The sequence below is a fragment of the Schistocerca serialis genome, chromosome 10, assembly GCF_023864345.2.
Source record: "Schistocerca serialis cubense isolate TAMUIC-IGC-003099 chromosome 10, iqSchSeri2.2, whole genome shotgun sequence".
Taxonomy (NCBI): Eukaryota; Metazoa; Arthropoda; class Insecta; order Orthoptera; family Acrididae; genus Schistocerca; species Schistocerca serialis.
Genome location: NC_064647.1, coordinates 251551048 through 251564438, shown reverse-complemented (window position 1 = coordinate 251564438; position 13391 = coordinate 251551048). Strand labels below are relative to the sequence as shown.

Sequence of the window (13391 nt, the reverse complement as noted above, 5' to 3'; positions counted from 1 at the left end):
GTTACATCTATTGTAAATATATTCTTTGTATTTACATCCAATGTTTACATTCATTGAATACTTGTGAAACCATATGCAGCTAAATACTGTCTACATTTGTGTGTAGGGCTGATAATGTACATCATGGGAATGCATTTAGTGTGAATACTACGAGGCAGTGCACTGTAAGTACCAAAAACGTAACACCATTTCCCTTTCATAAAAGTTTCGTTGCGCATTAGTAAATTTCCGTAATTCTCACCAGTCGCATCTCCGCATACTGTATGTCCACTCGATCCACATTACAATGTCCCTGTATGACACCTGCATCTGAAGATAAGCCTGCAGTGGCTTGATAACTAGTGCGTGGTACAATAAAAAGTATCTAAAATCAGAAAAAAAGCGACAGGTTGTATATTTATTCCCAGATACATCGCCAAAAGATTAATGCAAAGCCCTACGGATGTCTGTGCTTACTCTGACAGACACGTGAATATTCTGTGTGGCGTCCAAACTAAGCAGTCGCGACGCAGCCTCAGTAGACGCGCTAACACAGTGTGACACCGCCCCCAGCCGTGGTGATGGTCGCATATCGGCAAGAAACCGAGTCCACGAGTTTCCTGAGGTGTACAACGTCCAGTCACGTCCCACAGAGCTAGCAAGTGGCAGGCACGATGACTGCTATGTTTCGCAAGCTCTTCCATACAGCCTCGGCCGTACGTCATATTCTCTGGGAGTGAGACCGGGCAGTTTAGCGGGCAAGTCGAGGCTGGCTGAGCGTTCGGCAAATCAGGTACTCTGACCGATCAAAAGTATCCAGAGACCTGTTGGTGGACACTGACGTGGGGTGTGCATGAGTACACCCTCTGCCGTTACGGCCGTTTAAACTCTGCTGTGTACACTGCCAGTGACGTGTCTGAATGTCTGTGACGGCGCATTCCCCCTGAAGAGCCGAAACGAGGGAAGGCAGTGATGTTGGACGCTCCGGTCTGGAGTGAAGTCGACGGACGTCCTGAGGTGCTCCACTGGTTTCATGTTGGGACTCTGGGCAGGCGAATCCATTTCAGGAGTGCCACTGTCCACAAATACTTGTCTCCCCGGTGCTGCTTTATGACTGGCTGCCCTGCTGTGACGATGCAAACAGTCATCGTGCCTAACCCTTGCTCCACTATACGCAGTACACAATGCTGTAGAGTGTGTTCATATCATTTAGAGAAATGAGAGGAATCCACCCTAACCAGAAAATTCGCCCCCGCACCCTAGAACCACCTCCTCCTCTTCTGTACTTCTCTGTTGGCAGTACACACTGTGGCAGGTGAAGTTCTCCGGGCATTCGGTAAACCCGGACGCCTCCGCCTGCTCGGCACAGGGCGTGGCACGCTTCGTCGCTCCGAACCATTCGTTTCCAGTCGCCTGGTGTCCAGTGCCCGTCGCTGTTTACACCACCTCAAGTGTCGCTCACCACTGACAACAGAAACCCGTGGTCTAAGAGGAGCAACTCGACCACTGGACCGCTCTCATTTTAACTCTCTGCCCGCAGTCACTGTGACGGCTGCAGTCCTGGTAGCACTTGGCGACTCACGACTGATTCCACCCGCCGATTTGACGCGATGTTTTACAGGCACTCTCCACGATGGCCGACGGCCCCTGTTCGTCAGTACACTAGTTGTGTCCAGTCCTCGTTTAGGTTTGGTTTCCCCTTCCCATCTGCACTTCACCAGCACATCACCAACAATCGTGTCGGGCACTATTAGAAGTGTTGAAATGTCCCCGACGGGCTTATTAGCCGGCGGGCACCCAGTGACTGGTGCACGTTCTCCTGCACGACCCACCCTGCAGCTGTGGCTGCTGCCTGTACAGTGGACAGTGCTCCTCCCCCCTACCCCCCCCCCCCACTCCTTTTATACTAAACTGTGCGTCATTTATGACGGCGACCGAGTTTAGGTTCGTTCTGCGCATCTGACGTCACAAAACACAGTCAGCCAATGAATAGAGAACGACGTTGCCAGAACTCGACTGCAGTGCAGTCATAAATAAAGTAATTGAACAAAAGCAATGTCTTGATAGCAGACTTTCTATAAAAGAAAGTTTGGAAAAAGCATTCTTTATACCAACTGCTTCATATTCTATCAATTAATTAAACCAAACAAGCAATAAACCTCCTAATTCAGGCGATAGCAAGGAAATTCATTCTCACCAACCGCTTTTTCGAAATAAAGAACAGCGGTAATTGTTTATATCCTATTGTACTTCGACGAAACGTGAGTAATTCATAGTCATACCAACAGTGTTTGTCGGTATTTTGCGTGACTGTTTAAAGTACTCCAGTATATCTGTCGAACGGCGAGCTGCGTTAGCGTAACGGTTAAAGTGTTTGGTTACTAAGCAGAAGGTTCCGAGTTCAAATTTCGTTCGTTGCTTGATATTTTCTTTATTTAAAAACAATATCGAAGTGTCTTACTTCATGAATTTTATTCGTTTGAATGTAATTTTTTGAAATTTCTAGTGGCAACCAAAATCGACCGTACGGAAAGTATACGCTGTGGATTTTTACAAACTCTTCAAAATTTCGTGCAATGGTTCACTACATTTAATGCTGCACAATAACTGCGTTGAACATCGAAACAAAATTAAGTCATTTATGGGGGGAAGGTATCAGTCAAGAAGATGTGTAAAAATCAAATTTTTGGGTCAAATAGTTTTTGTGAAATCGAATGATAAGTATGTCAAAGCAGTCGGAACACCATGTGTCTGCACAGGGGAGCAGTGCAGTGATGACAAAATCGCGCACATCGCGGAATGCGGGGAGCACGTCTCTGAAGCAGCGAAAGGGTTAATGTGGCCGTGGTGGCTTTACTCCATAAACTGTGCGCTCCCCTCTAAACGTAAGTTTGCGAGCTATACTATGGCGCCGCTTCTCTTGGCGCGTACAACTTTCAACGCAGCAATCTCCCGCGTCTAGGCGGGCACGCGCGAGCCGCCAAGATAAAAGAATTGAAGTAGAGCAAGTCGGTCTCCCGTGACATCTGGTGGTCAATTCCGCACGGATGACCAGATTCTTTTGACTGGAGAGTGTACGCATGCGAGAAGCCCAGTGGACTCGGGCTGTTCCCGTTTTCGCAGACCGAAGTGTCCACAGCGTACCCCTCACGAAGTGCAGAAGAAGGTGCAATACTTGGTCACCAAAGACGTTGAAATACACATCACGGTTTACCTTCTAGGTAACCCGAACGAGCGAAGTACACACAGACTGCACAGACAGACTGCAGGCAGATGTTTACCGCCGCCTCACTGACCGCCACCGGTGCACTCGGCGCCTCGCAGCATCTGGAAACAGACGAAATGGTGACTCCACACCTGCAGTCACTTACTGTACAGTTTCTGTGGTTTTCGACCCCTTCAAGACCAACTGTCCATTCCTAGCAAAATGTTCCCTCCAAAGCACGTTTACACGGACGTGCATTCAATGACAGCACCAACATTTGTCGAGTTTCTTAAAATCATTTTTCATGGACACCGCGCCTCATTCGTCGTTGGTCCCCGTCGGTCAGGATCTGTTCCCCAGACTTGTTACGTGGCTGCTACTGGTACACCATTCCCCGTAGACACGTTGGACAGTTCACATTGAGACATCAAAAAGCCCGGAAACTTCATTCACATTCACAGTGAAGTCTGCGGCACGTTCAGATACGGTAACTACTATCTCCTATTCTGTCACGTGTTTACTTCGACCCATGTTTTATGGTCTGCTTCCGTTCAGCCGACTGGGACATAAACCAGTTATTTCTCCAATGGTAGGTCGCATTATCCCCAGCTCCAAAATTGCACACCGTCTAACTTGACCCGAAGCGAGTAGTACACTCTTAACGGAGCGATTAGACTGAGGTGACAAAAATCACGGGATAGCGATATGCACATGTGCACGTGGGCGGTAGTGTCGCGTACACAACGTATAAAGGAGCAGCGCATCGGCGGAGCTGCCATTTACAGTCAGGTGGTTCGTACCAAAACGTTTCCGACGTGATTATGGCCGCACGGCGTCAATTAACAGTGTTTCAACGCGGAATGGTAGTTGGACAGTCATAATTTTTAACATTTTTATGCAGCGACAGCAACTGATATTCTTTATATAAGAATATACAGCCTACAGTTGCAGGTTAACTTTATCGTTTACCTAGGTTTCAACGTTAGTAATAACGTCTTCTTCAGAACATGAAATATTATTTAAATGTTTGCGTAAAACAAGCCATGTCCTAAGTCAACTTTATAAAACTTGATACATAACCATAAGGTTTTGTCACTTCTATTAAACAAGCTGCAGCAAATTCACTTTAAGCCCGTTGTATGGGCCTCGTCGTGTGACTAGAGTCTCTACAGCTACAGCTTGTTTAATAGAAGTGACAAAAACTTACGGTTATGCATCAAGTTTTATAAAGTTGACTTAGGACATGGCTTGTTTTAGCAAACATTTAAATAATATTTTATGTTCTGAAGAAGACGTTATTACTAACGTTGAAACCTACGTAGACGATAAAGTTAACCTGCAACTGTAGGCTGTATATTCTTATAGTTCGACATTCCGTTTTCGAAATAGGGAATTCAATCTTCCGAGGTCGACGGTGTCAACAGTGCGCCTACAGTACCAACTTTCAGGCGTTACCTGTCACCTCGAGCAAGACACTGGCCGACGGCCTTCACTTAACGTCCGCAGCTCGTGGTCGTGCGGTAGCGTTCTCGCTTCCCGCGCCCGGGTTCCCGGGTTCGATTCCCGGCGGGGTAAGGGATTTTCTCTGCCTCGTGATGACTGGGTGTTGTGTGATGTCCTTAGGTTAGTTAGGTTTAAGTAGTTCTAGGTTCTCGGGGACTGATGCCCATAGATGGTTCAAAATGGTTCAAATGGCTCTGAGCACTATGAGACTTAACATCTATGGTCATCAGTCCCCTAGAACTTAGAAGTACTTAAACCTAACTAACCTAAGGACAGCACACAACACCCAGTCATCACGAGGCAGAGAAAATCCCTGACCCCACCGGGAATCGAACCCGGGTGCCCGGGCGTGGGAAGCGAGAACGCTACCGCACGACCACGAGATGCGGACGCCCATAGATGTTAAGTCCCATAGTTCTCAGAGCCATTTGAACCTTCACTTAACGGCCGAGACCAGCGGCATTTGGGTAGGATTGTCAGTCCTAACAGACAAGCAACAATCTTCAACTGACCGCATAAATCAAAGTGGGGTGTACGACGAAGGTATCCGTCAGCACAGTGCAGCGAAATGAGGCGTTAACGGACTGTGGCAGCAGGCGACCGACAAGGCTGTTCGTGGTGACTGCACGACATCGCCTGCTGCGGCTTCACTGGGCTTATCAGCACACGAGTCGGATCCTGGAGTACTGGAAAGCCGTGGTCGTGTCATTCCCTACTTCATTTGGTAACGGCTGATGGCGGGGTTCGAGTGTGCGCAGATCCCGCGAAGCTCACTGCCAGCCTTTCATGAACTTCCTGTCTGCCAAACAACGATGGAATTTTCATGGATGACAGTGAGCCATATCACTGCGCCACACTTGTTGGCGACTGGCCTGAATAAGACTCTGGACAACTCGAGCGAATGATTTGACCACCGAGATCGCCCGACACGAATCTCGTCGAACATTTACGGGACATAATAGAGAGGCCAGTTCATGCGCAAAAGAGTGCACGGGCAACAGTTTCGCAATTGTGGACGGCTGTAGACCCACCATGGCTCAGTATTTCTGCAGGGACTTCCAGCGACTTGTTGAGTCCGTACCACGCCGAGAATTAGGAGGTCCGACACGGCGGTAGGAGGCGTCCCGTGGCTATTGTCACCTCAGTGTATGGTATCTAGTGCAGGGAGATTACTCGCTCTACAATACTGCTGCTTCGTACAGCCTCATAAGAAATTAACATGATGTCTGTGCTGCAGGGTCAGGTCCAAAATCGAATACTTTCCGTGAGCCAAGGTTGTCTAAGCAATGAAATAAGAAATAAAAATCATTTCTAAAGGAACTGATTTGACCGAAATTTTGAGTTACTCCTACATGCAAAATTTCAGGTCTTTTGGTGTATCTTTAAAATTTTGCCTTAATAATTCAAAAACTATCGGCGAGAAGGAAATTTAGCCTTCCATTATTGAGATACAGTATAAAATTAGTAACTTGTATTACATATGTTATATTCGTAGACATCAATTTAATAGTGGAAACTGGAGAACATTGCAGGTGCCAAATCTGACATTTGTCAGGAGAGCCAAACAACAACGTATGTAGTAATTTGTAGAAACCTCAAGTATGTCTAATTAATGTAGGTTAATTCTTACAAAGAAGGAAACAGCAACCAGCCACTAATAATACTGCTATTTATTTAGGTAAATAGCGCCGCGGGCCGCTGGTGGCCGAGCGGTTCTCGCGCTACAGTCTGGAACCGCGCGACCGCTACGGTCGCAGGTTCGAATCCTGCCTCGGACATGGATGTGTGTGTTGTCCTTAGGTTAGTTAGGTTTAAGTAGTTCTAAGTTCTAGGGGACTTATGACCTCAGCAGTTGAGTCCCATAGTGCTCAGACCCATTTGAACCATTTTTTAAATAGCGCCGTCACCGGTTTCGAACTGGCAAGTTAATCATCAGACGGCTGTTCACATGATTCTCAAGATACACTTTACATTATCCTCCGTTTTCGATTTTTATTTTTCCGCTGTGGCGAAGTATTTTTGGTGTGTTGTTGCCCTACATAGGGCAACGTAAATTGTAAGTTGAAAATGATGTGAACAGCTGTCTGATGATGAACTTGCCAGTTCGAAACTGGTGACGGCGGTATTTACCTAAATAAATAGCAGTATTATTAGTGGCTGGTTGCTGTTTTCTTCTTCGTAAGAATTAACCTACATGAATTGTGCACAGCCACGGTCTCACCATGTCAGTTTTAGACAAAATAGCATCAAGTATGTCTGTTTGCACGTAAGTTATTTATACCGAAAAAATTGGGAAGGTGGCGTGACATCACAGAATTATGCTGCTCACCGCACTACTGCAAAAAAATTAACGAGACATATTAGAAAATAAATATTTTTACTAATTGTTGTAAGTGCTACACTAGGAAACTGAGTCGTTCCAAGTTCCGACTGGCTGTAAGTGCCAACAGGAGAGGAAGAAAACGGCAATCAGCCACTGTCAGTAAAGTGTTTACTCACACAAATGGCGTCGTTACCGGATTCGAAACGACAGGTTTGTCTTCAGAAGGGTGTTCATGTTTATCTTTTACCGAGAGTTGTTTAAATTAGATATTAGCTGGAATGATATTTTTTAGATATTAGCTGTTTTTTCAACAACTAATGTAAACAAAACATATGTAATACAAAACTGAGCAGCTGTTTCACTATGAAGCTATCAGTTCGCAGAATGTAACGGCGCTATTTCTGTAAGTAAAGAGCGTTATCAGCTGTGGCTGGCTGCTGTTTGATTCTTCGTAAAAATCGGCTCGTATTTCGCACACAGCCGCGGTCTCGAAAGCTTCCGTTTTGACAAGACAGCGGCAAGGAAGTTGGAATTGATAGTGAGAAACTAAATTTTATTCGTGGCAACACCAGGGCAGAAATACAGCATTAGAGTACCGGCAACGCTGTAGGACTGAAAAGGCATTTTGCGAATAAATGGCACTCTGAATTTTTCCATTTCCCCTATTCAATTCCTTGTATATGTATAACATATATTGGGGCAATGGATCTGGTCTCGACTGAAAATAGCAAGAACAGTAATTACGGTCGGCAGTAAGTTACTCGTGTGACGGACGCCGTATGGGACGTGGCCATATACCATCTCATATACCACACCTAGTGCCTCTACACAGAGCGACTAGTTACGCCTGACTACAGCCTGTTAGAGAGACTGGATGTGGTTTTTTTTTTTTTGCGCAGCTGCTCGGTGAACTGGGAGAGCCGCACGCTGGGCGCCACCTCCTACATCGTCTTCCTGTTCGCCATGGGGCTCGTCGTGCCGGTGGCCGTCATCAGCTTCTCCTACCTCAACATCGTCCGCACCCTCAAGAAGGTGAGGCCGGCGCTGCCCGCGCTGCACCTCAGACGCTTTCGTTTCCAGTGTATCTGCATTTTTATGAATTCTTCCTAGATCGAAAACTTTGAAATAGACTAACTTTTGAAATACATCATTTGCAGCAAAACTAATTAGTACAAAATGATCAGAACAATGATGTCATATTCTGAACAAATATATTTTACGGGCGAAATTAATTTACAATTGTTTGTAAATTCATGTTGTATGCTCTCAGATAACGGAGTCTATCATGATATAACAACAAGAAAACAAAAAAACTGGCATAAACCTTAGCTATTGTAATTAGGAGTGCAAAAGACTAAGTAGGATAGCGAGGGGCTAAACCTGCTTTTTTCCAACGGCATCAATGCGGGTGTGGATCTCTACTGTTCTCTGCTGGCAAACTGTTACGAACTGGAGTAAGAGACGAAACTAAATAGCAGTTTGATGATACGGATATTTCCCACAGATATCTTCATAGATTATTGTTGATAATTCCTCCGTGGTCCACGGAATACTTCTATTCCTAACGTTTCGTCCAATACTACGTTGGACATCCTCAGAGGTATGGCTGGTCCTATTGAGTCCTGCCGACTGACGAGTCGGGCGTCGGAGAGCGGCCTAAATACCGAGCAAAGTGAGCGTGGTCTAGCTCGCACATAGTAGCAGAGAGAAAACTAGTCAAAGATAAATGTAACTATCCATAATAGTCCGTCATAGATAAAAATCACTTATCGATTCTGTAACGCCACTGTCCATATCTCGCTTAATTTCAAGGCCTCTTCTTTTCTATTAAAATTATCATCATGTTTATAAATTTCAATAGCCTCCCTATACAGTCGTGGATAATAGTTCGTGGTAGCACTTAAAACTGTAGTTTCAGAAAACTTAACTACATGGTCACCGGACTGAAGTGCATGTTCCGCAACGGCCGATTTATCTACACTCCTGGAAATTGAAATAAGAACACCGTAAATTCATTGTCCCAGGAAGGGGAAACTTTATTGACACATTCCTGGGGTCAGATACATCACATGATCACACTGACAGAACCACACCGGGTTATTTGGTAATCGTGATAGCGTTACGGAGATGTTTAATAAACTCAAGTGGCAGACTCTGCAAGAGAGGCGCTCTGCATCGCGGTGTAGCTTGCTCGCCAGGTTTCGAGAGGGTGCGTTTCTGGATGAGGTATCGAATATATTGCTTCCCCCTACTTATACCTCCAGAGGAGATCACGAATGTAAAATTAGAGAGATTAGAGCGCGCACGGAGGCTTTCAGACAGTCGTTCTTCCCGCGAACCATACGCGACTGGAACAGGAAAGGGAGGTAATGACAGTGGCACGTAAAGTGCCCTCCGCCACACACCGTTGGGTGGCTTGCGGAGTATCAATGTAGATGTAGATGTAGATGTAGGCACATAGACACAGGCAACAGAGCATGTACAATGTCGACACTAGTACAGTGTATATCCACCTTTCGCAGCAATGCAGGCTGCTATTCTCCCATGGAGACGATCGTAGAGATGCTGGATGTAGTCCTGTGGAACGGCTTGCCATGCCATTTCCACCTGGCGCCTCAGTTGGACCAGCGTTCGTGCTGGACGTGCAGACCGCGTGAGACGACGCTTCATCCAGTCCCAAACATGCTCAATGGGGGACAGATCCGGAGATCTTGCTGGCCAGGGTAGTTGACGTACACCTTCTAGAGCACGTTGGGTGGCACGGGATACATGCGGACGTGCATTGTCCTGTTGGAACAGCAAGTTCCCTTGCCGGTCTAGGAATGGTAGAACGATGGGTTCGATGACGGTTTGGATGTACCGTGCACTATTCAGTGTCCCCTAGACGATCACCAGTGGTGTACGGCCAGTGTAGGAGATCGCTCCCCACACCATGATGCCGGGTGTTGGCCCTGTGTGCCTTGGTCGTATGCAGTCCTGATTGTGGCGCTCACCTGCACGGCGCCAAACACGCATACGACCATCATTGGCACCAAGGCAGAAGCGACTCTCATCGCTGAAGACGACACGTCACCATTCGTCCCTCCATTCACGCCTGTCGCGACACCACTGGAGGCGGGCTACACGATGTTGGGGCGTGAGCGGAAGACGGCCTAACGGTGTGCGGGACCGTAGCCCAGCTTCATGGAGACGGTTGCGAATGGTCCTCGCCGATACCCCAGGAGCAACAGTGTCCCTAATTTGCTGGGAAGTGGCGGTGCGGTCCCCTACGGCACTGCGTAGGATCCTACGGTCTTGGCGTGCATCCGTGCGTCGCTGCGGTCCGGTCCCAGGTCGACGGGCACGTGCACCTTCCGCCGACCACTGGCGACAACATCGATGTACTGTGGAGACCTCACGCCCCACGTGTTGAGCAATTCGGCGGTACGTCCACCCGGCCTCCCGCATGCCCACTATACGCCCTCGCTCAAAGTCCGTCAACTGCACATACGGTTCACGTCCACGCTGTCGCGGCATGCTACCAGTGTTAAAGACTGCGATGGAGCTCCGTATGCCACGGCAAACTGGCTGACACTGACGGCGGCGGTGCACAAATGCTGCGCAGCTAGCGCCATTCGACGGCCAACACCGCGGTTCCTGGTGTGTCCGCTGTGCCGTGCGTGTGATCATTGCTTGTACAGCCCTCTCGCAGTGTCCGGACCAAGTATGGTGGGTCTGACACACCGGTGTCAATGTGTTCTTTTTTCCATTTCCAGGAGTGTATTTTACCCAGTCGGCACAGACTTTTATGCTCCTTTACCCTCGTATTCACACTTCTTTTCGTAGTACCAATATAGACCTTGCCACAGGTACACGGAATTTTATACACACAGCTAGATGATAATGGTAGCCTTCTATCTTTAACAGAACGAAGAACTTGTCCCATTTTTCTGGTAGGTTTGAATACCGGTTTCACTTTACGTTTCAGCAAAATTTTGCCGATTCGATCTGTAACCTTACTAATGAAAGGTAAAGACACCGTGTTCTTTCATTGCTATGTACCATCCTTGTCCTTTGGCCTGCTGTAATTAGGTCTTAAAACTCTATTAATTTCTTTGTTTGAGTACCCACAGAAGTATTCCATGGACAACGGCCATATAATCCGGAAGGATTATCAACAACAGCACCATCCGGTCGTGAAAGCCTTCATTCTATCTTCATAGATTGTTAATAAAATAGTCTGATTAATATAGACTGCCTCACACACACAAGACGAAGTATCCTGAAAGGAAGGAGCAAACGAAACGAAATTTCACGGACTGAGAGGGTGTTTGACTTTTGCGGCGATTTGCAGTAGGATTCTGGAACGTACACTCCGTTCGAACATTGTGGGCCACCTCGAAGGAAACGATTTATTGACAAACAGCCAACACGAATTCAGAAGATATCGTTCTTGTGAAAGACAGCTAGCTCTTCATTCTCACGAAGTAATGAGAGCTATCGAAAGAGAATGTCAAACTGATTTCACATTTTTAGATCTACAGAAGGCTTTTAACACTGTACGTCACCAGCGACTTCTAATGAAATTGCGTGCTTATGGAATATTGTCTCAGTTAAGCGACTGAATCTGTGATTTTCTGTCAGAGAAGTCACAGTTCGTCTTATCTGACGCAAAGTGAGGAGCCAATCTGAGCGGCCTTTCAGATTGTTTGCAGATGATGCTGTCATCTACCCTCTTATAGAATCAGCAATTGATCAAAACGAATTGGAAAATAATATAGAAAAGATATCTGTATGGAGCAAAAACTGTCAATTTACTCTAAATACTGGGAAGCGTGAAGTCATCCACACGAGTAGCAAAAGGAATCTGCTAAATTTGGGCTACACGATAAACCGTACAAATCTAAAGACTGTAAAATAAAGTACATACTTACGGTTGCGGTTACGAATAGCTCTAGCTGGTACGATGACATGGATAATGTTGTGGGTAAAGCAAATCAAAGACTACTATTTATTGGCAGAACACTGAGGAAATGCAACAGATCTACTAAACCGACCACCTACAATACACTCGTACGTCATCTTCTGGAGTATTGCTGTGAGGTATGGGATCCGAATGAGATAGGATCGACGCAGGACATTAAAAAAAATTCAAAGAAGGGCAGAACGTTTTGTACTATAGCGAAATAGGAGAGAGAATGCAACGGATATGATACGCGAATTGGGGTGGCAATCATTAAAAGAGAGGCAGGATCTGCTCGTGAAGTTTCGATCAACAACTTTCTCCTCAGAGTGAAAATAGGTTGTTGGCGGCCACCTACATAGGGAGTAATGATCAGTGCAATAAAATAAGAGCAATAAGAGCTCGCACAGAAAGACTTAAGAGTTGGTTTTTCTCGCGAGCTGTTTGAGAGTGGAACGGTAAAGAAGTAGCTTGATGGTGGTTCAATGAACCCTCTGCCAGGCACTTAACTGTGAACTGCAGATTAATCATGTAGATGTAGAACAGCGAGTAAAATTTACTCAGAACTTGGCAGTATGGGACTATTTATCAGTATGAAGTTCCATCCTCTCTGACGTGGATGCACGCTCTGTTTTATTCTATCCACATTTCGTTTCTGTGCCACTATTTCTGGGATGTCAGCCCCGTTCTCAGAGTCTCATTCTTCTAATTAGCAAAACCGTCACCGAGCGTGGCGTCGTCATCGTTGGGCGCAGTCAGAGTTTGTGACGAGTGCCGGCTCTGGGGCTGGGCCGTCGCCAGCTTCGCTGATTACAAGAACGAGAGCCTGATGGTAGGGCCACCGTCCCGAAACTGTTCGCAAAGGAAAGAAATATAAATAAATAAAAACAATACACTGCAAATACTTCATCAGTTACGGACCCATGAATAGGGTGCACCCTTTAATCTGAACTCTCCCCTACCATCCCCTCTGACAGTCTGAGCGACTTTCACGGATGGTACAAACTTGCTAGGGCAGTATAGATCTCAGCTGCCGAGCCAATCTCTGCAAGTGCGTTTCGCTATGAAAGCAGCTCAACTGTCGTGAAAACTCGGGCAAGACGTTCGCCTCCGAAAGGTGAGTAGATAGACCGGCCAAGTGCAGGCGAGAAAGGACTCAGCCGACACCTTTTCCCCGTGTAGCTAGTGCAGCAGCAGTGGTCGTCAGAATTTTTTTAAAATTCTTTTCTGTCACTGTAGGGCGACACATCGCGCCGCAACAAAAGCGGTGGTGTAACGTGCCTTCTCGAGCAGAAATTCATTCCTCGCCAAACCATGCTTACTGGCGGAAGCTTACCACTTAGATATTTTGAGTTTTTAGTTATAAATTATTGCATCAAATATTGTTCAGTGAAAAAGAAAATAACATATTGGAACTACACGCATTCTTCTGACGGCTT

The 13391-nt window shown here is 46.5% G+C and overlaps 1 protein-coding gene across 1 annotated transcript in view; it reads left to right on the top strand.

Annotated features, from left to right (window-relative positions):
- The window catches only part of LOC126424733 (pinopsin-like), a 173983-nt gene that overhangs the window by 112892 nt on the left and 47700 nt on the right, over window positions 1-13391 (top strand). The window contains exon 4 of the mRNA XM_050087452.1: window positions 7910-8042. Within this exon, the coding sequence (XP_049943409.1) occupies window positions 7910-8042 (133 nt within the window). The remainder of the gene's footprint in view (window positions 1-7909; window positions 8043-13391) is intronic.